We start from the raw sequence: 23,644 nt of genomic DNA on the forward strand, positions 1-23,644 counted from the left end.
CTCTGACTCCTTGACTCCAACTCCACAGCCCTGATTTATTTTACCTAAAGGGAACCTGAAGTGACAGGCTTACGGTGGCTGCTATATTTATTTCCCTTTAAAACAATACCATGCCTGGTAGTCCTGCTGATGTTTCTGGCGGCAGTAGTGTCTGAATCACACACCTGTAATAAGCATCCTGTTAATCCAGTCAGAGCACCAGATCCGCATGTTTGTTCAGGGTCTATGGCTAAAAGGCAGAGGATCAACAGGACAGCCAGGCAATTCTCATTGTTTAAAAATAAATAAGTAGTCCTACCACTTCAGATGTGTTCTAGTGTACACATGCACAATTACTGTTGCCCTTAATTGTTAATAGATTATTAGGGCCACCGTTTAGGGGATGAGTGCTATACAGATATGCAGCTCTGCTGTAGCTGAGCAGCGTGCACTGCTCAGTGGAGGGGAGGGGGGGGGGTTGAGTCATAAGGCAACAAGTGAGCGGTGTCCTGCAGCATGGGTAAGTAAAGAAAACAATGTACTCATTCATCATTTGTTGTTCAGCCATCCAGCATGGTGGACTGCTAAATGAACACATGGGGTAGCTGTACACACGTTACAGTGTCACCGTGGCAGAGCTTTCTCTAGCGTGTATATGAGAGACTGTAACGTATTGCCGCTGCCTGTGCCTCTTCTGTGCATATTCCCTAGAGAACAGAGTGTAGGCAGCGCTTCCAAATACAGAAGGCTGCACCTGAGTTGATTTAGCTGCAAAGAAGTGCAGAGCTCCAATGGACTATATTACACAACATGCATTCAAACAGGTACAGCAATGGAGGGCGTTAGCTTCAGCAATAATGTGTGCACAAATCATTCCTACTAGACTTTCCCATGGCGGTGACGTGCCCCCTCGGGCCTAACCTAACATTAAAAGTAGCCTGCATCCAATCTGCATTCAAATTTTAGATTAGGGACTAGCACATACATTTGCACTTAATTTGCATAAGTTTGCATCTGATTTGGATTCAAGGTGTGTATTTAGCCCCTGGGGGTCTGTACACGCCCCTGATGGTTTATAAGCCAATTGCAGCCTGTGAGCGCTGTCATTTTTGTTTGTCTGTGTATATTCCCTATCTGCTATATAAAAAGTGTCTTTCTTTCTGCAGGGGTCTTCTCCCTCTCCTCTCCTGTCCTCAGGGGCGTAACAATAGACTCTGCAAGGGATGCAGCTACAGGGTGGCCCAGAAGCCACAGGGGGCCCCGTCCTGAGAGACTGACAACTAAGGGCAAGGAGAGAAAAAACTTTCTGCTCTCTGCACAATTGTTATAACAACTGCATCTGCTCAGCATGTGTGTAACAATCACCCCTGCGACCCTGCCATCACTGGGGCCCCCAGAGGCTTTGTGGGCCCCTCCTCCTCTCTCTCCCCAACTGCAAGTGCAGCCAATTACCAAAGAAACTTCCGAATTTCACAGCGGAACACTCTGCTGCCATTCGCTGGCTCCCGATCACGTGGGTTTCGGGGACCAAGCTATCATTTTTGCAGGGGGGCCTATTAAGTCTAGTTACGCCCCTGTCTGTCCTTTTACCTTCACTGATCTGCTGTGTTGACTATCGGTGTCCAGAATCTTTACATACACTGAACTGTTACGTTAATCGGTTTTCACAATAACTGTTTTGGGGTTTTTTTTTCTATGAATCTACGAAGTATTCTTAAATTTTTATTTATGGTTATACGTTACAAAAAGTTCAGGGAGCCGGCTGGTTTGCTTTAAAGTACATTTATAACCTCTAGTGATGAGATGGTATTTTGCTTCGCTTGAGGAGCAGGTACTGAACTGGATACTTTACAGATGAGTGCCTTATCTTCAACGGCAATATTTAAAAATACATTTGTGCCCAAAAATTCATTGTTATTACTACAACTTACTGTTTCTCTCTTGTTATTTTAGGTTTGAATTAATGCGCATGTGCTGGCAGTACAACCCTAAAATGAGACCCTCTTTCCTGGAGATAATCAGCAGCATTAAAGATGAGCTTGATCCAGCGTTCAGAGAGGTGTCATTTTTTTACAGTGAAGAGAACAAGCCACCAGACACAGAAGAACTAGACCTGGAGGCAGAAAACATGGAGAGCATTCCATTGGACCCATCATGCACCCTTCAGACATCTGAGCATCATGTGGGGCACAAGGCAGAAAATGGTCCTGGCGTAGTTGTCCTCAGGGCTAGCTTTGACGAGAGACAACCTTACGCACACATGAATGGGGGGCGCAAGAACGAAAGGGCGCTGCCTCTTCCACAGTCCTCGGCCTGCTGATCCAGGCTTGTGGTCTGACGGACACTTGTGGAAACAGAGACCCTTGTGTACCTGTAGGACAGAATCCACAGGAGGCTTCCTCCATATCCGTGCAAACACTAATCCACTTTCTCTTTTTGGTTTGACTTCAGTCTCTTGCTAAGTCAGCACTGGTGTACTTGCTCACGGATGGACTTAGCATGTCAGACCAGTGCCCCATCTTACTTCTGTGTGTCATTGTAAGCGTGTACTTGCTCTCACACACAACAGGGCTGAAAGCACTTCTTCTGCATCATGTTTGGGTCGGATGGAAGCAAACTACTTTATACTTTTGGCTCACTATACAAAAGGACTTGTTTAGTAAATTAAAGCCTATTGCAACCCAGAAGTCTATTTAATTCTGCCAGTCTTTGCCAAATAGTTTTTTGTTTTTTTTTGTTTTTGTTTTTACAGCATGGACAGTGCGGATGTATGAAGTCTCTTTTTCATATCACAAAGCCCATGCGCACTCTATTGTTTTACCTTTTTGGGGGGTGGGGGGCGGGTGGCTTTATGGACTAATCACCTTCTATTTTATTTTTTCCTCCACTAGTGATGAGGCAAAAATCGTCTGTCTCAGTATAGAAATAATATATATTATATGAGCATTTATAATATATATTATATGATAAGTGGAAGAAACTAGCGAAAGAAGTGTTGAACAAGGATTATGGTGAAGTTCAATCCATCTTTTTCAGGGGATCATTGTAAGACAGCGACTGATCTAGCTCTTTGACAGAAGAAAATGTTGTTCATCGTGAAGGATGTAAGCCTGTTGGAAATCTGGAATTCTGTTTCCTGCGCTGGAATGTTCTAGAACAACGGACTTGCCTTCCCAATGCCAGCTGTCCTCACATCTCCCTGAAGCAAATATCTCACGCCTCATATGTATAAGTACATTGATTTTGTTTAAGGGTAAGGTAAGGGTGGGATTTTTTTTTTTCTTCTAAGACTTTTGTAAAAGGTCCTTACAGTTCAATGTGAGGTCATAGCACCATTTACATACGCATTTTGTGTCCCTTTTATAACTTTTTTATGGGTCAGATATTCATCTATGTCTGTACAGAAAAGGCTGCTATTTTTTTCTTTATCTTTTTTGTGTATTTAATCTATGATAGAAAAAAAATGAAAAAAAAGCACCTTCAGGTCTACTCTTCCATCTCCTCATGTTCCTATAAATTTTGCTTCTCATTTCCGTAGGGCTTATACACACATACACACACACAAAAGGCTTCCATCGACTGGAATGGGAGATTTTGATGGATTTGCAATGTGGCGTGCTATTTTCAGACACTTCTATATAAGCCCCCATTTGCGTCGTCCTACGATTCCCCCACATTGTACACCTCCCACAAATGAACTTTGTAGTATTAGCCATTTAATTGTTCATTGCCTTTATGTGTGTGCATGATTAATTTTTTTTTGTGTTTCATAGCAGTGTAAAATCAAGTGTTTAGAGGAAGGGTGGTGGTGCAGAGAAAGTATCTTAAGATATGGTGTATAATTATTGTCCCTTTATCTCCTCACACAGCTCTCATTCTGTTATGTTGCAATGCGTCAAACTACAACTCAGGTCAAAAACAAATGAAAAAAAAAAACAAAAACCATCACACGGTTTCACATGAACGCTGTTTATCCCTTCCTAGCATCAGAGCCCATTGCTTGGCTATGGTTACAGGATGGCTTTTATGTTTTTCCATCTCTATCTCCTGTGCATGTGTGTGCGTGTGTGTGGTTTAGTTCTTGGATACTACACCAAGCTTTAAGTCTCAACTTCTATTTTAAAAACTTTTTTTTTCATTAGCCTAATTGAAAAACCCTTCCATCCCAAGGACAAATTGTTGCACAGACCAAATTCTTTGAAAGGAAACCTATTCCATTCTGCTTATCACGGTTCAGGAAGCCCATCTTGTGGTGCCTTGTTGCAACTACATACAAAATGTTTAGGGCTCTAAAGGCAGTGCAGTTCATCCCTGCCTCATTCCCAAGTATGTTAATTAGAATATTGGATGGCGGAAACTGAAACGTGACTAAATAAAGTTAAAATAGCTACCTACACTTTCAAAATAACATGCTTTCAAATACAGTCCTCTATCAGAGCAAGACTGTATGATAGAAACGGATTGCTTTGCGACAAGATACTATAAAATACGACTCCTTTAAACCCTCTGTGGAATAAATGAAGCTCAGTGTAGAAGAGAGGGACCCCGTTTGCAAAGGGTAAACCATAGCTATACAGAGAGATCAAATGGCATTGCAGAGGGTCAGTGATTACCAGCTGAAAAAGAAAATATCTGAAGCAAAAACAAACCTTGGCAGAGCATGTCCTCACACAGCAGAGGGAGAGTGATTGGCTGTGTCAGATCAGGTGTTTCTGACTTTATTGTCAGATATGACAAGATTAACATGCATGATTCTGATGTTATTAAAACACTGCTGCAGCCAAATAAATCAGCAGGGCTGCCAGGCAACTGGTATTGTTTAAATGGAAATACATATGGCAGCCACCACATCTCTCTCACTCCAGTTGTCCTTTAAGGTAGATCTAGAAAATCTTTTGGTGGCCTAAAGAATCATTTTAGATCATGTTGGCGATCTTGTATGATTGTAATACAGGCATTCTGTGCCTGATTTCATGCGGGTGGCAAGAATTCGTCCTGATTAGACTCTTTTTTTGGCCAACTACTTGTGTTGGAGGCTTCCTGCTTCTCCTTCCTGCCTGTACTCAATAGGACATTGCATGCCACTCTGCCAAGCCTGATGCCACTCTAAGATATGGGGGGGACATCAGTCATCATACATGACCTCTGTTCACACTGTATGTGACTTTTTGCGTGACCTCTTTCAAAACACACTGAATGGGAAGCACAAAAAATTTGACAGAAATGCAGCATGCTGCACTTTTCACAGTGCACCGCATTGCTGTGCTTACAATGGGAACGATAGCATTGGCTTCCTATAGAATATCACTGAACATTGCAAAATGTATACATGCTGGAAGACGTTGGAGACCATGTATAGTGTGAACAGACCCTTACTGAAGGCTATCTGCAGGGGACAACAGTATGTAAAAGAATAAATACATCTTCAGCTCTCTTTGTCACACATTGGAAGTGTTCACAGACTTGCTTCCCAGCTTTCCACTGACTTCCTGTTTGTAAGTAAGTTGGCCATGGTAGGTGAAAAACATGCATATGCCTTGGTGAGCTTGGCACAGACGGCTGATCCAGTTTGGAGTATTATATGCGTGTATTGGTACAGTACTTTTTCTGCTGCTAAGTTTAACTTTCCAAAGTCTGTATCCTTTGTACAAAGATAGTTTTTTTCTTTTTTCATGGAAAGGAAACGTGTGTGCCCTGTCACTAAAACATATGCCCAGTTTTACACTCCCGCTAGCAGTCATCCCGCCTGCTCCAGTGTTAAGTGAACTAATACCCATAAGAGGTTAAACTTATCACTAAAATATGGTTGATATGTACCTTGTGCTTTAGCACCTATTTTAATATTCACTATAAAATATATTCTGAAAATCTGCGACTGCAGCATTTTTTTTATTATTTTCACTGCAGAATAGGATAAAAGCTTCTTGCACTTGGCAATTCTGTCTTCAATTTTTGTCAATGACGTACTGTAAGTTTGAGCCACGTAGCTTTATATTTGTAAGTGACCTGTTTCAGGTTTATCGACAATCTGAGTAAAATTTGAACAGTCTGCAACACCCAGCAGCCAGTCATATTTAAACCGGCGCAGGTAGCCTCCAGTTACAAAGCTTGCCTTTAGAGTTCATATTGTTATACCGCAAAACGGTAGTGAACCAAAAATACCACAGTGTAGAAATAAGACGTAAAGTGTACCCGAGGTGAACTTTGGGTCAGCCTCTCTACTGTAGTGGCTTCCCACGCCATCCTCCGGTCCACCGGTGCCGAGAGTGGGCACCCCAAAGGAATACGACAAGTTTGTCAGATTTGAAGTCTGCGACCGAGCTCCTCTTCAAGCCAGAGCGAGGCCGTGGTCAAGCATGAGACGCTACAAGCCACTGTGCAGGCTCAGCCATGCTTGTGTGAGTGCAGTGTGGCCACGCTCATACATGAAGAGGAGCACGCTCTCGATGTGCAGGACCCTCCTGCATTGGAGGAAGATCCAGAGGCTTCCTGCTTCTTGGGTAGTAAGTCTTGCCCATTAAATTGTGTTTACCATGAAAAAGTTTCGGTTGTAGTTTGGAAGTATTTTTGGAACAGTGAAAGAAAACTTCACCAATCTGTAGAGCTCCCATTTCTTTGCATGAAATTGTCTTTATACAAGCGAATGGGAGCAGATTCACCATCTGGATGGAAGTGTCTATCACTGCTGCTAATCGACTTCTGTACAGTAACTAAACTAGATTAATTACAGCAAAGATCATAATTTAGCAGATGAGACTTGCCTTAATGCTTATGCGGAACCCCCTAGCAGCATAGTTGCTGCCATGGTATAGTTGGGTTCCTTTGCTGAGGTATGCCTGTTATTTACTGTATAAAGTGCCAAACAGGTAACCTTAATGTAAAGCAGCATATTTAATAACTACGATATATGTAATAAAAACAGATACAGTATTCCTCACGCCTAATAAATATTCAGTGTGATAAGGCGTCACACTTGCTTAATGTAGTAGTGCAGAGTGATATAGTATAGCGCATTTGGTATCCATTTAGACTCGTTCACAACCTATTGTGAGTTGTGATTCATTTTACAATACCAAGCCATTTCCAAACCTAAAGCTTTGGTTGCTATGGCCTACAGCATTATACCAGTACTTTTTGCTCTGTGCTCTTGTAATAAGTTTATGCAGACTATAGAGTAATAGTGCCCTGGCAGAGTTGTTCTCTATGTGAAATAACAAACACAATAAAGCAAAATATAGTTACTATGGTGACTTTGTTTTATGTTGCATTTACCTGCATCATAATTAAAGGCCCTCTAATTTCAAAGCAACTATATATCTCTATTGAGCAAAAAAGAAGGATCCACAAACCAGGCCGGGTTGAAGTGTAAAAGGCTGATATTTTATTGAAGAAATCCACAGACAGTGCAATAAAATCGCAGGATCAACTCACGCGTATCGGGCCTACTATCTGCCCTTAATCATAGTTAAAAGTGAGCCTGTATAGGGAGGAATTTATATGAAACCAGGGAGGAGAAAACTCCACCCCCGGAGACACACAAACCACTCCTTAAAGAGACATACATCCTCAGACACTAGACAAAAAACTACTATAATAACATTGAGATAGCATATAAAAGAAAAAAGAGAACACCAACAACACAAGATACAGTAAAATGGATGGGCATAGCATTCTATAGAATGTAAAAGTGCAAACCAACACATATTGAGAGATTGTGTGCACTTTTACATTCTATAGAGTGCTATGTCCATCAATTTTACTGTATCTTGTGTTGTTGGTGTTCTCTTTTTTCTTGCTTATACATTTATACTGTTAAAACTCAGTGGTAACTTTTTATACATCTTTTATATGCTATCTCAATGTTATTATAGTAGTTTTTGGTCTAGTGTCTTTGAGGATGTATGTGTGACGCCTGGGGGTATAGAGTGTCTATGAACTTACTATGTCGCTTATATATCTCTATTCCTTTATATTGCTGATCACTGCCAAAAAGACTTAACTTCTATCTACATTTAGACCAAAATTCCAGTTTTGCAACCTTATTCCAATCTAACAAGGGTTATGTAATACAGTAAGAGTGCAAAGACCTTTCGTGGTCTACTTTGCCTTTAGCACATTGTCAGAATTCTCCCATAAAGAATGAAGAGTTCTAATTAGTATAAAGGGGAATATAACGCCTTTTTTAACAGTTACTCTTCTTTTACCTTGCAGGAAAACTTGATGAAAGCCGAGTTATTAATTGTTGATGTTCCTTGTTAGTAAACTAGATCCAGTCTCTTCTTTGCAATGGAAGGGTTTTTCAATTAATGGCATCCTATTATTTGTTAGGCATAATTACAACACGAGAAAGAAAAAAAATATATAGAATATGAATGCCTGAATTAAAGCGTTGAAGAATAATGAATCTTATTTCATCTTATCCTTTTTTTTTTCTCCTTACCCTGTAACCCCTACATTTAAGAAGGTATTCTATGTGAGATTTCTTATTTTCTTTCTTATTTATTGTTCTTGTTGATTTTGGTCACTGTAAAATGCCCCAACACATAAATATGTATTGCGATATGTTTTTTTTTTTTTGTAAATGACAGGGGACAGTTTTCAATATTTTTCCCAAACATTTATCTACCTCACTCTTTTATTTTTTATATGTGTAAATATCTATACATAAATATATATATATAAATATATATAAAAACTTAAAAAAAAACAAAAACAAATAATACATCTTGCATTTCTCAGCAGTTGACAATAAACCATAGAACCGGTAACCTCATACACTACTCAAACCACAAATGCTGTTACTGAGAGGAGGGAGAGGCAATCTGCCATTCCTAAATGCTGAGGTGTGTTGGGGTGCCAGCCTATCTATAGCATACTGTATGTTCGTTTCTCACTGTTGGCGTGATCTGGTCAACTTTGCCAAACTTGTGTCTCTAAACTTCGGGAAATGAAATTTGGCAAAATGAAGATTTGACGGTTGCTTTTCTCCACCAAACTGGTGAACTATCAGCACTCTGGCTGTTGCTGAACTGCACCTCCCATGATGCTCAGCTTGTGAGAGTTTCAGATATTGCCTACCTTTTGCAATGTCAATGGCAAGCATTATTTAACTGCAAAAAAACAGTTAAAAACCTCAAGGACTAAATATGTGCTTGCTTTTCGGTTAAGGGCTCAAGGACTGAATTTCCAGAATATAATGGAAGTTACAAGCATTAATACGGTGTATATTCTCTTTTATTTACAGTTAAAAAACCTTAGAATCGGTTACCCGTTGCCCCCTTGTGAGCACCTGTTGTTGGGGCAACTTTCAGCTCTCCGGCTGTTACTTGGCATTATGGTAGAATCTATATGCTGCTTATCTAGAGAGGCCTTACAGCTGGGAATCTTCTATGCAAGTTACTCATCCATTCAGCTGGTAGGGACCCAAACTAAAATTCAAAGTTCGGTGTGCATCCCAAAATTCTGAGCAATACTCATTAATTGTACGTTCTGAATTGTTACTTTAAAAATTCCTCTGTAGATGGCATCGTAAATCTAACTTGTTGATCTTGCCATACTCTGGTGTGTAGTGACTCGTAAAAATGGATCGCTTGTCCATAATGTGGAATTTTACTTCAATGATTCCATGTACAGCATTTACAAACTATGATGAAGAATGAAGGGCACCTCGATTCTGGCTTCACTAATGACCTCTTGACATGGGGATGACCTCTCCCCCCTCTCTCTGTCGCACATACTGCTACAACAGGCTCCTCAGTTCTCAACCAACCAGGAGGGTTTCGTGATTATTATTATTTTTATAAATCTAATGTGTGAATGTTTGAACAGTTTAAATGTATTTACCATCAGAATAAACATTTACCCTTATTAGGTGTCACTGTGATATTTTTGTGTTGCCCAGAACTAGATGCATCGTCTTTGGAAAGATTTAGTGAGGCTACCCTGTAAGCTTTCTTCCACAAAAGGATTTCTTTGTGTTTCTTTGTACACACATTCAATTTTAAATGGCCAGAGCTGATTTACAAAAATTGGGGCACAAATCGGACTTCCCTGGTTCCAACTATCAAATGAGACAAATATGTCTGTTTACTGTGTAAAAGCAGCTCCACCATTGCTCCTAATTTTTAATATTGCACCCAGAAGGTTCCTGTAGTGTGAGATCTGCACAGGATTTATTAGGACTAATTAGTGCCATGTTTAACAAATTGTAAACATTTTTCAGTTTTATGATGGTATTTATTTTGTGGCCCTGATATGTGGTATGCAGCAAGTAAATGACACTGGTGGTAAGATCCTACATCAGCCTTACCACTGTGAGAGTGCCAGGGCTATATTTAAAGTGGGCTATGGTTTAACATGGCTGTTTTAGGATGTCAGATAGAATTCAGTCCTCTGCATCAATGCAATATAAAGACATAAGGTGCACAAAAGCCCAAGCTATTGCAGGCCCTAATGCGGTTTATTGCAGTCCTTTTCTTTTTTCTTTTTTTTTTTTTAACAGAGCAGCAGATTGGACAACATTGTGAAACTTACTAGTATGTGTAGACTTACCACTAGTTTTATGTACTCACATTACTGGAGCACTTTAATGGCAATATATTTACAGAAGTATGCTCTATGTCACAGGTCTGTGGAGTGCCCCCAATCTATAGCCGCTTTAAAGGTGGCCATACACTGGTCGATTTGCTATCAGATCGACCAACAGATAGATCCCTCTCTGATTGAATCTGATCAGAGAGGGATCGTATGGCTGCCTTTACGGCAAACAGATTGTGAATCGATTTCAGCATGAAATCGGTTCATCATCTGTGAAGCTGCCGCTGCTGCCGCCACCCTCGCATACATTACCTGATCCAGCCGGCGCGAGTCCCCCGCTCTCCGCTGTCTTCTTCTCCGCGCTCGGCTCCAGCTCCACTCTACTTCCTGCCGGGGGAAGTTTAAACAGTAGAGGGCACTCTGCTGTTTAAACTTCCTGCCGGGACAGGAAGAAGTGAAGCCTGCCGGACTCTGAGCGCAACGGAGAGGAGGCAGCGGAGAGAGCGGGGACTCGCGCCGGCGGAACAGGTAATGTATTGCCTATAGCGTCGGGCATTCGAACGCCGCTATCGACACTCTTGAACCGCTGGCAATCGAGCGAAATCTTCCGCACGGACAGGTACGACGGGAATCGAGGGGAACGATCGATTTCGGACGGAAATTGATCGTTCAGTCAGCGTTTGCGCGACGATTTCACAGCTGATTCGAGCACAGTGATCGAATCGGCTGTATAACGGCAGGAAAATCGGTAAGTGTATGGGCCCCTTAAGAACAGCTTAACAAATGTTACAGTATTTCTAAAAATCTCATTGTAGAAAAAAAGAACAGAGACTTCACAAGGATTCAACAGGCTGCATTGTTCTAATTCTTCCTTTTCCTGAAGTGGCATTTTATCATGGATCTTTTGGTCAATAGGTCACAAGGGAAGTATTAAATGATGTGTGTTTAAATGAGGTAGTTCCTTCTGGCTGCAATGCCCTTGGAAGCCAATAAGTAGTTTGAGAGCAGGCGATTAATTATCTTTGTTTGTAGCGGGAAGCAGCTTTTGAAGTGTAGTCATTGTAAAGCTCATGTTATTGTGCTGCTAGGTTGCTTGCAGCCATGTACACCCTAAACCGTGCCCTGCTTATCTCCGCGCCGTGTGCAAACTGGAATAGAATTTTACATCTGTCCTCCGAGTTCAAGTTAGGATAAGCACTGTTTGGGGCCCCCGGCTGCTATAGTAACCTTTGTTGGTCCCACAAATTCTGTATGGTACAGATGTGCGGAGTCTGATTATATTGTGCAGTTGTCGGCAAAGTACAATACAATAGGGAGGTTGTGCCTCTAACATAGGTAACATTCTTTCAGCATTAAATGATGCAGATATTAAATTCATCCAGAAGAAAAAAATAAAAAAGGAACACACACATTTGTCTCATAAAAAAGAAAAAAAAAAGAAATAGGAAAACGAGCAGAATTACTGCATATGATGTAATTTTATTTTTTACTTTGTGACTGAAATTATCAGTGTTGTTTTCTTGTTCTGGGCAACATTTTTTTTTAAATGAAGGTGGTCTTCTTTTAATTATTTTTTCTTTTGAGATGTTATTATTTCAGTCTAGCTGTCAGCAAACACAAAATAGTGACATTAATCAGCTTGGGCCTGTTTATGCTGGTTGTGTAATGCTCACAATGGCAGAAGCAAATAGGTGAAAATTAGATGTGAACTGCAGCCCGCTCTGTAAATTGTTTTTACTCACATGCTTCACCATTTCCTGTTTGTTCTCATTTTGTCTGTTCAGATGGTAAATACATTCTGTCAATGGAGAGACTGAAGATACAGAACTGTTTGTGCATTTTTGTCCGCTCTTTAATTTATCCGAATTTCCTTACTCAATAGTGTCTGTCATCTTGTATTTTGTTCCTAAAATAAAACACATAGGCCTTTATTCCATTCACCTTTTCTTCTAAGTTTTCTGCTAGGGGATCATTTTTCATTGGCTGCTGCACAGACAAATGAAAGCAGCAATTTCAGTATTGAGATGTGCTGTTAAGATAATAAATGAAAAATAAAGCCCTGCAATTAGTGCTCTTTAACACAATTTATAATACAGGTTGCATCAGAAACTGATCACAATACTTTGTGATTGCCTTTTAGAATGTTTTAAGCTCAATATTAAAACATTTGCATTTGACAGCGTTTGTGGAGGTTTTGACCAGGAAGACTCACTGGATGACCCCAACACACATATGCGCAAAATCTAAATACCATCCTGGAGTATTGCCGCATTTGGCCTATGCGCAGTTTTATCACACTACGTTGCACATATGTGATCAGTATACGACTCCACCAGTTGTATGAAGGAAGATTACTGCTTTAACTCTATTAGTGCAATATATTTTTGTTCTTTTTACTTTAACACTACTTTTCTTTGAATCACAAAATGTTTGTAGTGGGATGTTCGTTACGCTTCCCCGTGGAACATAAATGAAAACACATAATAATCGGTGTCATCTACAGGTTGCAACAAACATTGGGATCTTTTTGTTAAATATTTTCCTTCTTTGGGTGTAGCTATCTTGTAGTTAAACTTTATTTATGATGCTGGTTAGTTTAATTAGTTAAAATAACCAATGTAATTTTTTACCTTTTCGATGTAACATGATTTTCAGGGACAGTTTGATTAGAGCGGTCTGTGCAGTAACCTTCTACACCCTACTGATTAAAAATAAAAAAACCTTGTTCCCCTCATAAATATTCTTGCTTTTAGGTTTCCAATTTAATAACTGGTTTCACCAGTAGGTGGCACTATAAGTGAAATAAACTGCAACTACACATCCCAAGATAATTTGGTGGTCACAACTTGGGTGAAATCGCGCGGTCAAAAAGAAGATTTTATATCTTCTTGGTCATCTCATTTATTTTTAATTCTTTTTGCAAAGAAGTAAAAAATATCAAACACTGCTGCACATTGTTCCACATAAATGTACACTTTTAATATTCTAAATTAAATGAACACTGAGAAAAAGTTGTTACATGAAACCCATTTAAGCAAACAGTGCAGTCTACTAGGCCAAATTCACCATTAGTCGCTTGATTTGCCTGTGCACCCTTTCAACCGTGAAATGAATAATTGTCTTTCCCAAGTAATTTCCAATAAATCAATCTATCTCCCCCACTCTGATGTAACACTATTACCAAATTATCAAAACTTCTCTTTCTACAATTGTATAGCTTTAGCAAACAAATATTCAATGTAATTTGTTGCCAACAAAGGCATTAAATCGCTTATTTATCAAACTGCAGTTTTCATCAGGACTCCAGTAGTCCAGTAGATTACGGGTAGTAGATATTTATTTAAGTCAGGTTTACAAGAGATGCTTCTGTGTGCTACTACATATTGTAATTACAGTTCATAGTGGTGTTTCTAATGTGTAGTTTACTAGATCTGTGGCGCTTCTGAGTGGCATGTAGTAAATATTTTTGAAGGGCAAGCTCTGTCTGTGTCAGTATGTGTACCTTACATATGTCATTTGATGCCCTCATTGCTTTATGACCTGCAAAATGTATTCTCTCTAATCCAGTCTAAGGCAAACAATGGTTCTGCTGGGTTTTTCCAAACCCTGCCACGTTCTTGTCTTTATCGGTAATGCTGTAAGAACAGTTCTGTATCTTGATCTCTCCCGGTTTCCCTTAACACAACCCTCTGGTTACATTGAGAAGACTGATAATACTGGTCATTTCACTTTTACTGTACACAACAGTTAACACAATGGATATTTTAGCCTTTACTGGATGGCAGCAGGATAGTAAGTGAATACATTGTCCATTGACTTGTTACATTTAGTGTGATTTGCATAGACCACCTTATTGTTCGGGCTGGTATCAGAAAGCATCAAACGGTAGAGAACAGTTGCTGTTAAGTTAGACTCAAGAAAAGTAGAGCAAGAATATGATGTCACTACACAACTGTACATCATCTTGTTCTCTACCCAAAATGATCCAGGCTCTGTGCAATGTTTGCAAATCTTTCAAGGGCAAACTGTTTTCAGCACCCACCTTCAGCTGCTTTCCTCGATAGGTTGTGTTTTTTTTTTTTTAATACATTTTTTTTCTCTTCATATTTCTGTTTTCCAATCCAGTAAGGCTTCAGAAAGAAAAGTACTGGCCAGAGATTTTCACTACCTCTGGGACAAAAAAATAAAAAAAAATGCTTAAAAAAAATAAAAAGTCATGGAATTGATGCATTGCTAATAAAATAATATAAATAATAAAAAAAAAATCTTTTCCAAGTTTTTCTTGTTTAAGAAAAGAAATAGAAAAAAATAGAAAAAAAAAATAACATGGTCAATTTGTTACATTAAAATTACATGCTGTGTGTAAATTATTCATAAATATTCCTGTGTTTATATTAAAAATGAATCAGTAGATAAGAAAATTTTCAACATGTTTTGTATATTCTGTTGTAAGAATTTATTCCTGTTCTTGCTATATACTCTGAATTCTTTACATTATTGAAAAAAAAAGAAATTTGTCTATTTTGAATGGCTGAACCTAAGGCAGTTTTAGTTTCTCTTACTCTGCTTTTTTTCTAGTAGTTCCAGTACTACAAAATTTAAGTTAAATAAAAGAATTATGTATGCACGTTTGTCTTATTGTTTTTAATATGAACTCATGCCATGAACAGACTGGGGTAACAATAGGGGAAGCAGCCACCGCTGGGGGGCCCGGGCCCGCTCATGGCCGTTTTGGGGGGCCAGGAGGGGTCGCAGCATGAGGGAAAAGCTTTGCACATCAGCGGGGGGGGGGGGGGGGGACAGGCCCCCCTCACCTCGGGCTCTCCCCTCTGCACTTCTTCTCCTGCATCTATCTAAGTGGAAGCAGCAGCTATAATTACCTCCATGCACCACGAAGGTCTCCGATCTGCAAGGGCTTCTCCGATCTGCAAGGGCTTCACATTACTTCCTGTTAAAACAGGAAGTAATGTGAAGATCTGCAAGGGCTTCACATTACTTCCTGTTAAAACAGGAAGTAATGTGAAACCCTTGCAGATCGTAGAAGCCCTTGCAGATTGGAGACTTCCGGTGGTGAATGGAGGTATTTATAGCTGCTGCCGCCGCTGCTGCCACATAGATGCAGGAGGGGGAGCGCAGAAGGGAGAGTCCAAGGTGAGGGTAGGGGGACTGTCCCCCCTCCCCACTGATGTGCAAAGCTTTCCCCGCATGCTGTGACCCCTCCTGGCCCCCCAAAATGGCCCCGGGGGGCCCGCTCAAATTCTTGCAGGGGGTCCCGGGGACTTCTAGTTACGTCCCTGCATGAACATGTCATATATACGCATGCATTCTTTCCTTTTGTATACACTGACATTTTCTATCCTTCAGTTAGTTTTAAAGCATACCTGAATAGAAAAACAAAAATTGGATACTTACCTCAGCAGCTTCCTGGATCCTCCAGCTGTCCATTGTTCCAGCTCAGGGTTCCTCTAAACATATCCAGGAGCTTGCTGTATGTTTCTCAAGGCCACACTCCTGCCATGTATGAGTGCATCTGCACTGGGCATGCGTGAGTAAGATCTGCATATAGCCAGTAGAACAAGACCGGTTGTACATGGATGAGTGTTTTATTCTACTTAGCAAGCAGGACCTTGCTTAAGGATGTACTCATACATGGCCAGGATTGTCACCGGAATAGGAGGGCCCTGTGGAGGAACAGTGGGGTTGAATAGGATCTGGAAATCATCTGGACTTTCTAGAGGTTCCCTACTACTGAGGTAAGTATTTAAATTCTTCCCATCCTCATGACTGATTTGCTTAAAAAAAACAAAACACAGCACTGCTCAATATTTTTATGGACTTTTGTTTGCTATTTTTTATAAAATGACTAGCTGATGACCCGGCATTGCTCGGGTATGTTGGCTTTGGCTATATATGACTGCTGTTGGCTTTGCCCATTTTTTTTTTAACCCTAACACACCATTACTCAGTGATCTAGTTTGTGAGCTTTGGGGTCCTTGGCATCAATCATTTTTCTTTTCCCAGTGAAATGAAACAAATCTGATTGGCTGTGGCTCCGCCCCCTTTTCTGAATTTGAACCCCAGTGACCCAATGATAAACTGTACCATGTTTGTGGCTTGTGCCATTAACAGTGTAAGAATAGCAGCAATTTAAATATTCCCCTTGAAAATCAACAGGCGATTTTTGATTGGCTGTTTTAGGCCCCACCTACTTTTCTGAATATTAATCCCAGTCACCCAGTAACCAACTGTGCAACGTTTAAGAACCCTGCCATTAACAGTGAAGAAGGGCTGCAGTTAACATTTTCCCAGGTACATTTGTTTTTGACTCTATCCACTTTTTGTAACCTTGACACACAGTCACTCAATGACCATGTTTGTGAGCTTTCCGGTTCCTGGCATCAAAATTGTGTGAATGGAAGCAGTTTATCCAGCAAAGTAATCTGATTGGTTGTTTGTGGCTCCATCTTTTTAGTGAATTTGAACCCCGTCACTTAATGACCAACTGTAGCAGGTTTGAGACCTCTGTCATTAATAGTGTAAAAATAGCAGCAGTTTCAATGTTCCCCTTGAAAATCGATAGGTGAATTTTGATTGGCTGTTGCAGTGGCCAACTGTGTCAAGTTTGAGAACCCTGCCATTAACAGTGTAAGAATGGCTGCAGTTTATATTTTTCCATGTAAAAACTTAGTAGTTTTTGGCTCCACCCACTGTTTCTAACTTTGACATGCAGTCACTCAATGACCGTTTATGAGCTTTGGGTCCTTGGCATCAATAAGTTGCATTTTTCCAATTAAAATTAAACAAATCTGATTGGCTGTTTGTGGCCCACCCCCTTTTCAGAATTTAAACCCCAGTCTCCCAGTGACTGACTGTACCAGATTTGATTGGCTTCTGCCATTAAGAAAGTAAGAATAGCAGCAATGTAAATATTTCCCTTAATAATCAATAGGTGAATTTTGATTGGCTGTTGTAGGCTCCGCCCACTGTCCTGAATTTTAATCCCAGTCATCCAGTGACCAACTGTCAAGTTTCAGAACCCTGCCATTAACAGTGTAAGAATGTAAAAAATGTAGTTGTTGACGCCGCCCACCTTCCCACTTTTTCTATGCTTGACATACAGTCACTCAATTACCATGTTTATGAGCTTTGGGGTCCTTGGCATCAATAAATTGTGTACTTCCATTACATTCAAACAAATCTGATTGACTGTTTGTGGCTCTGTCCCTTTTCTGAATTTGAACCCCAGTCACCCAGTGACCAACTGTACCAGGTTTGAGGCATCTGCTATTGACCGTGTACGAATGGCAGCAATTTAAATGTTCCCCTTGAAAATCAATAGGTGAATTTTGATTGGCTGTTGTATGCTCAACCTGAATATTAACCCCAGTCACCCAGTGGCCAACTGGGCAGAGTTTGAGAACCCTACCATTAACAGTGTAAGAATGGCTACAGTTTATATTTTCCCAGTAATTTGTTTTTGGCTCCGCCCACTTTTTGTAACCTTGACACACAGTCACTCAATGACCAAGTTTGTGAGTTTTCGGGTTCCTGGCAAAAATGTGTGAATGGAAGCAGTTTATCCACCAAGAACTCTGGTTGTTTGTGGCTCCACCCCCTTTTCTAAATTTGAACCCCAGTCACCCAATGACCGACTGTAGCAAGTTTGAAGCCTCTGCCATTAACAGTGTAAGAATGGCAGCAGTTTAAATATTCCCCTTAAAAATCAATAGGTGAATTTTGATTGGCTGTTGTAGGCTCCACCCACTTAATATTAATCCCAAGTTTGAAAGCCCTACCTCTGTCACCAAGTGACCAACTGTGCTAAGTGTGGGGACTCTGGCTTGATTACTATGAGAATGGCAGCCTTTTACATTTTTTCCATTGACATGAATGGAAGAAATCTGATTTGCTGTTTGTAGCTCCGCCCAGGTGTGCAGGGGGACGCGAGACCACCAGAACATATCATCCCAGATAGTAAGGGATCTGTGTACCAAGTTTCTTTCAAATCTGTCAAGGCGTTTTCGAAATACACACACATGATTTTATACAGGTCCTTCTCAAAAAATTAGCATGTTGTGATAAAGTTCAATATTTTCTGTAATGTACTGATAAACATTAGACTTTCATATATTTTATATATTTCATATATTTTAGATTCATTACACACAACTGAAGTAGTTCAAGCCTTTTATTGTTTTAATATTGATGATTTTGGCATACAGCTCATGAAAACCCAAAATTCATATCTCAAAAAATTAGCATATTTCATCCGACCAATAAAAGAAAAGTGTTTTTAAAACAAAAAAAAGTCAATCTTCAAATAATTATGTTCAGTTAAGCACTCAATACCATCACTGACTGGGTACTTGACATTGGACTTTGCACTGCATTTTGGCATTTCCCTCTCCCCAGTCTTCCTCCAGACTCTTGCGCAAAAAAGTGGGATCAGCGCATCACCAGGCCGCCTCTGAATGGCCTCTGCTCAGAGATGCGCTGAGCCCCCCCAGAAACTACAAACGCACCTTGAACCCAAACAGAGGCTCTGCATATACACCAAAGGCAAAACTGTTAAGTGGGAGCAGCTGACCAGAAATAAATTAAAACATAGCAAAGAAATGAACAGCGCTACTTAAAAACAGATGAGTGCTTACCTGCAAAAGAGTGCAAGCCCCACTTATGGGATAAAATGCACACTGAGCATACACATGACCTGTCTACCACTTGGAGGATGTTAGTTTCCTATAACAGCTTGCATGCAACTTGTTAAGTACTTGTCCCTCCCACTGTCGAAGAAGTCTTTCCTCCATGGGAGGGGACCTAACACTAACTAAATCCTACCTATGCATATGCATAGCCTGGGCGCGCTACCAAGTGAAATTGAAAATTGGGCAAAAAAGTGGGATCAGCGCATCACCAGGCCGCCTCTGAATGGCCTCTGCTCAGAGATGCGCTGAGCCCCCCCAGAAACTACAAACGCACCTTGAACCCAAACAGAGGCTCTGCATTCCTCCAGACTCTGGCACCTTGATTTCCGAATGACATGCAAAAGTTGCTTTCATCCGAAAAAAGTACTTTGAACCACTGAGCAACAGTCCAGTGCTGCTTCTCTGTAGCCCAGGTCAGGCGCTTCTGCCGCTGTTTCTGCTTCAAAAGTGGCTTGACCTGGGGAATGCGGCACCTGTAGCCCATTTCCTGTACACGATGGCTCTGGATGTTTCTACTCCAGACTCAGTCCACTGCTTCCGCAGGTCCCCCAAGGTCTGGAATCGGTCCTTCTCCACAATCTTCCTCAGGGTCCGGTCATCTCTTCTCGTTGTGCAGCGTTTTCTGCCACACTTTTTCCTTCCCACTGAGGTGCCTTGATACAGCACTCTGGGAACAGCCTATTCGTTCAGAAATTTCTTTGTGTCTTACCCTCTTGCTTAAGGATGTCAATGATGGCCTTCTGGACAGCAGTCAGGTCGGCAGTCTTACCCATGATTGCGGTTTTGAGTAATGAACCAGGCTGGGAGTTTTTAAAAGCCTCAGGAATCTTTTGCAGGTTTTTAGAGTTAATTAGTTGATTCAGATGATTAGGTTAATAGCTTGTTTAGAGAACCTTTTCATGATATGCTAATTTTTTGAGATAGGAATTTTGGGTTTTCATGAGCTGTATGCCAAAATCATCAATATTAAAACAATAAAAGGCTTGAACTACTTCAGTTGTGTGTAATGAATCTAAAATATATGAAAGTCTAATGTTTATCATTACATTACAGAAAATAATGAACTTTATCACAATATGCTAATTTTTTGAGAAGGACCTGCATATAGATTGTGGAAAATACTAAGGCTTTGACACTTGAAATACAAGTGAATGGGTCTCTTGATCACTACTTTAGTAGATATATGGTACTTCAGTTATTTGGCAAGGCAGAATTGCAGGGGAACAAAACCTTCTCACTTTTATTATTGAGTATTTATATAGTGATGATGAGATGTTCTGCAGCGCTTTTACACAGTGTACAGAGTAATATCACTAACTGTCCCTCACACAGGCTAACAATCTAATCCTTACCATAGTCAGTCATTTTCAGGCTTTGACATGTTGGGAATGAAAATAGTGGCTTTTTTGCCAAATCACTACTGTATAAATGAAGCACCCGAAGTGTAACTTGTTGTAAATCCTAAATTACTTCAAACTTCTAGAAGTAACAATTCTTTTGTAGATTTTAGGTTGTATAAGTGGATTTAAAGAACACCTAAAGTTAGAGGGATATGGAGGCTGCCATATTGTTTTCTTTTTTTATGCTCGATCAGCCGCCAGATCGACCCCAGCCGTGTCCGCGCGGATCGATTACCGCTCGTCCCCGCCTGCGCTTCCTTATCAGCGCTCGATTCCCTGCTATTGTCGCGGGCGCGGGTCGAGCGGCATGATCGGGCCAGCTGAATATTATCAGCTGGCCGGATCAGCTGGTCAATACACGGTACAGAAACGTACCGTGTATCCCCAGCATTAAACAATACAAATCGCCTGGCTGCCCTGCTGATCATTTAGCTCTACTTTTAGCCATAGACCCTGAACAAGCATGCAATCTGATGTTTCTGACTGAATACTGACTTAATTTGCCATAAATTTGTTTCAGGTGTGTGATACAAACAGTACTGCAGCCAAAGAGATCAGTAGGACATCAGGAAACTAGTATTGTTTCAAAAGAAACAAATATGGCAACAACCAAGGCAATAACCCTCTAACTTGCATAATTCCAGACAGACTCCATGATGATAAGATTAGTGCTATGCAAATGATGCCACAGTGCTAGGTGATCCAGCTTTTTTTAGGCATGTAGTAGATGCATTCCACCTCCAGAGATCTCTCGTTAGAATTCCAGACCTGTTGGTGCAAACTCCATGCACAGGAAGCTAAAGAGGGATGCTCTCAGTGGATTGATTAAAAGTTCCTTTTATTAGACATAAAAACATCAGCTCAAATACAGCAAGGTCCACTTACATCTGGAGGGTCCTATGCCAGTTAGGGCCCTCTGGTACAAACACTTCCCACCCTTGTGGTACTTAGTTGGATACTTGCGTATACAGCTTTGCCCCGACTAGTTTTGGCTTTCCACGGTCATCAGGGGATACAGTAGTATCCCCTGATAACGGCAGAAAGCCAAATCTAGTTGGGACGAGAGCGGGCAAAGCTGTATATGCAAAATTAAAGCCTCAAAGAACAAATATGTACTGCCATGGGTGAATCAAACCAATGAACTTCATGCACTAGACATTCATAATGAGGCAACAAATACAAACTAAATGTATTTATCACACAAACTTTATTAGGGAATCAAAAACAAGTTAAAAAATGATGGGATGGAACTGTTGATAAACCAATTTAAAATACAGAGGCTGCCATTGGCTAGCAATATGACAATGCTTGTTCCCTGGCTGGTATTCTGACCCCTCTAATTTACACCTAGCGTTTGTGATTTTGCATTGAGATATTACACAATTTTGATGCAATTGCATTTTGAGATTCTCATTCCAGTGAATCAGAATCTCAACATAATCTCCTGAAAAATCCTTGTAGCAGGATTGCATTTTGGCAGAAATTGCACCACACTTGCCACAGTGTGAGTAATCCTTTAGGATTTTATGTGTTACAGTGCTTTGCTGATCGCCAGTGATCAGCAAAGCACCAAACGTCACCGGAGAGGACCAGAGTGTGAACAGGTACACTCAGACACTAAGGCAATCAGAGCAGTAAGCCTTACCCAGAGCTCCACCTGCTGGCTACAAGTGGCAAGTATGGAAGTGGTATTCTAGTCCAAACAAAACTTCAACTTTTCAGACACAGCCATCATCTGTTTTATACATCTCCGCTCCAGGATCTCAGGTTTTGTAACACAAGTTGATTGTCTGCTGCAGAACACTTCATTGAACTAGTAGATTTTACGATACATGCTTCTGTCAGAGTCATGGTGCCCATACACGATACAATAAAAACGTTCAATTTTCCCGTTTATTTGATCTAAATGATCGAATCGAATGAAAATTGAAAAAAAAAAAATTTTTTATCAAGAAATTCGAACGATTATCCTGTTTTTTCGAGAAAAATCTGATCAGACGTGCTGGAAAAATCTTTATATTCGATTTAACGGAATAATCGAACTAAATTATCTAATCGAAAAAAATGAAAAATTGTACCATGTTTGGCCACCTTTAGTGAGATGACATGCTAAGCTTTTCTGTAGTTCAGTGAAGCTGTCCATTATACAGTAGAGTCTCATTTAACCGGCACAGGAGGAGATAGCCTGATGCTGGATGTGTGCTCTTGGCAGTTGCTTGAGAAGTCAAGTCAATACCATTACGCAATACTCTGCAAACTGCAGAAGTAATGCCCCCATTCTCCCCCGCCAGGCATACCGTTTAGCTGAGACTTGCCAGATGCCTGAGTTCCCATTAACCAGAAACTTCTGCTCCCGAAATTCACCCCCTTCAACTAGATTAGCTAATGCAGTGCTGTCCAACTTCATGGGGAGGTGGTGTGTCTAACAACAGATTTTTCAGCTGGAGGGTGCAGAGCATTGATGTCCTGGCTTGAGTCGCAGAGCTAAGCGAAAACAAAAGGTGGGCATGACACACAAAATGAAGTGAAGGCAGCCCAGAGTCCACATCCGGCCCTTGGGCCACCAGTTAGACAGCCCTGAGCTACTATATTGATTCTGGATTTTGTTATTCTTCCTATTTGTATACATCAGGGGTGCCCACACTTTTTCGGCTCACGAGCTACTTTTAAATTTTCCGAGTCCAGGAGATCTACCAACCTTTAGGTAGCTACGTATATGTGCCTTCAGTATAGGTAGAGAAGTATAGGTAGATAGGTATAGGTGCCTTCAGTATTGATAGCTAGGTGTAGGGGCCTTCAGTATAGGTAGCCAGGTATAGTATAGTTAGGTGCAGGTGCCTTCCTTATAGATAGCTAGGTGTATGGGCTTTCAGTATAGTTAGCCAGGTATAGTGTAGTTAGGTGTAGGGGCCTTCAGTATAGGTAGCCAGGTATACGGTAGTTAGGTGTGGGTGCCTTCAGTATAGGTAGCCAGGTATACTGTAGTTAGGTGTGGGTGCCTTCAGTATAGTTAGCCAGGTATAG

At 40.7% G+C, this 23,644-nt stretch overlaps 1 protein-coding gene across 5 annotated transcripts in view; it reads left to right on the top strand.

Moving 5' to 3' along the window:
• IGF1R (insulin like growth factor 1 receptor) overlaps nucleotides 1-6,514 on the top strand; it is a 287,658-nt gene extending 281,144 nt beyond the window's left edge. For all 5 annotated transcript variants that reach the window (XM_068275134.1, XM_068275136.1, XM_068275135.1 and 2 more), the window contains exon 21: nucleotides 1,933-6,514. In XM_068275134.1, the coding sequence (XP_068131235.1) occupies nucleotides 1,933-2,299 (367 nt within the window). In that variant the 3' untranslated portion in view covers nucleotides 2,300-6,514. The remainder of the gene's footprint in view (nucleotides 1-1,932) is intronic.
• The last annotated feature ends 17,130 nt before the right edge of the window (nucleotides 6,515-23,644 follow it).

Source organism: Hyperolius riggenbachi, chromosome 3 (genome assembly GCF_040937935.1).
Source record: "Hyperolius riggenbachi isolate aHypRig1 chromosome 3, aHypRig1.pri, whole genome shotgun sequence".
NCBI lineage: Eukaryota > Metazoa > Chordata > Amphibia > Anura > Hyperoliidae > Hyperolius > Hyperolius riggenbachi.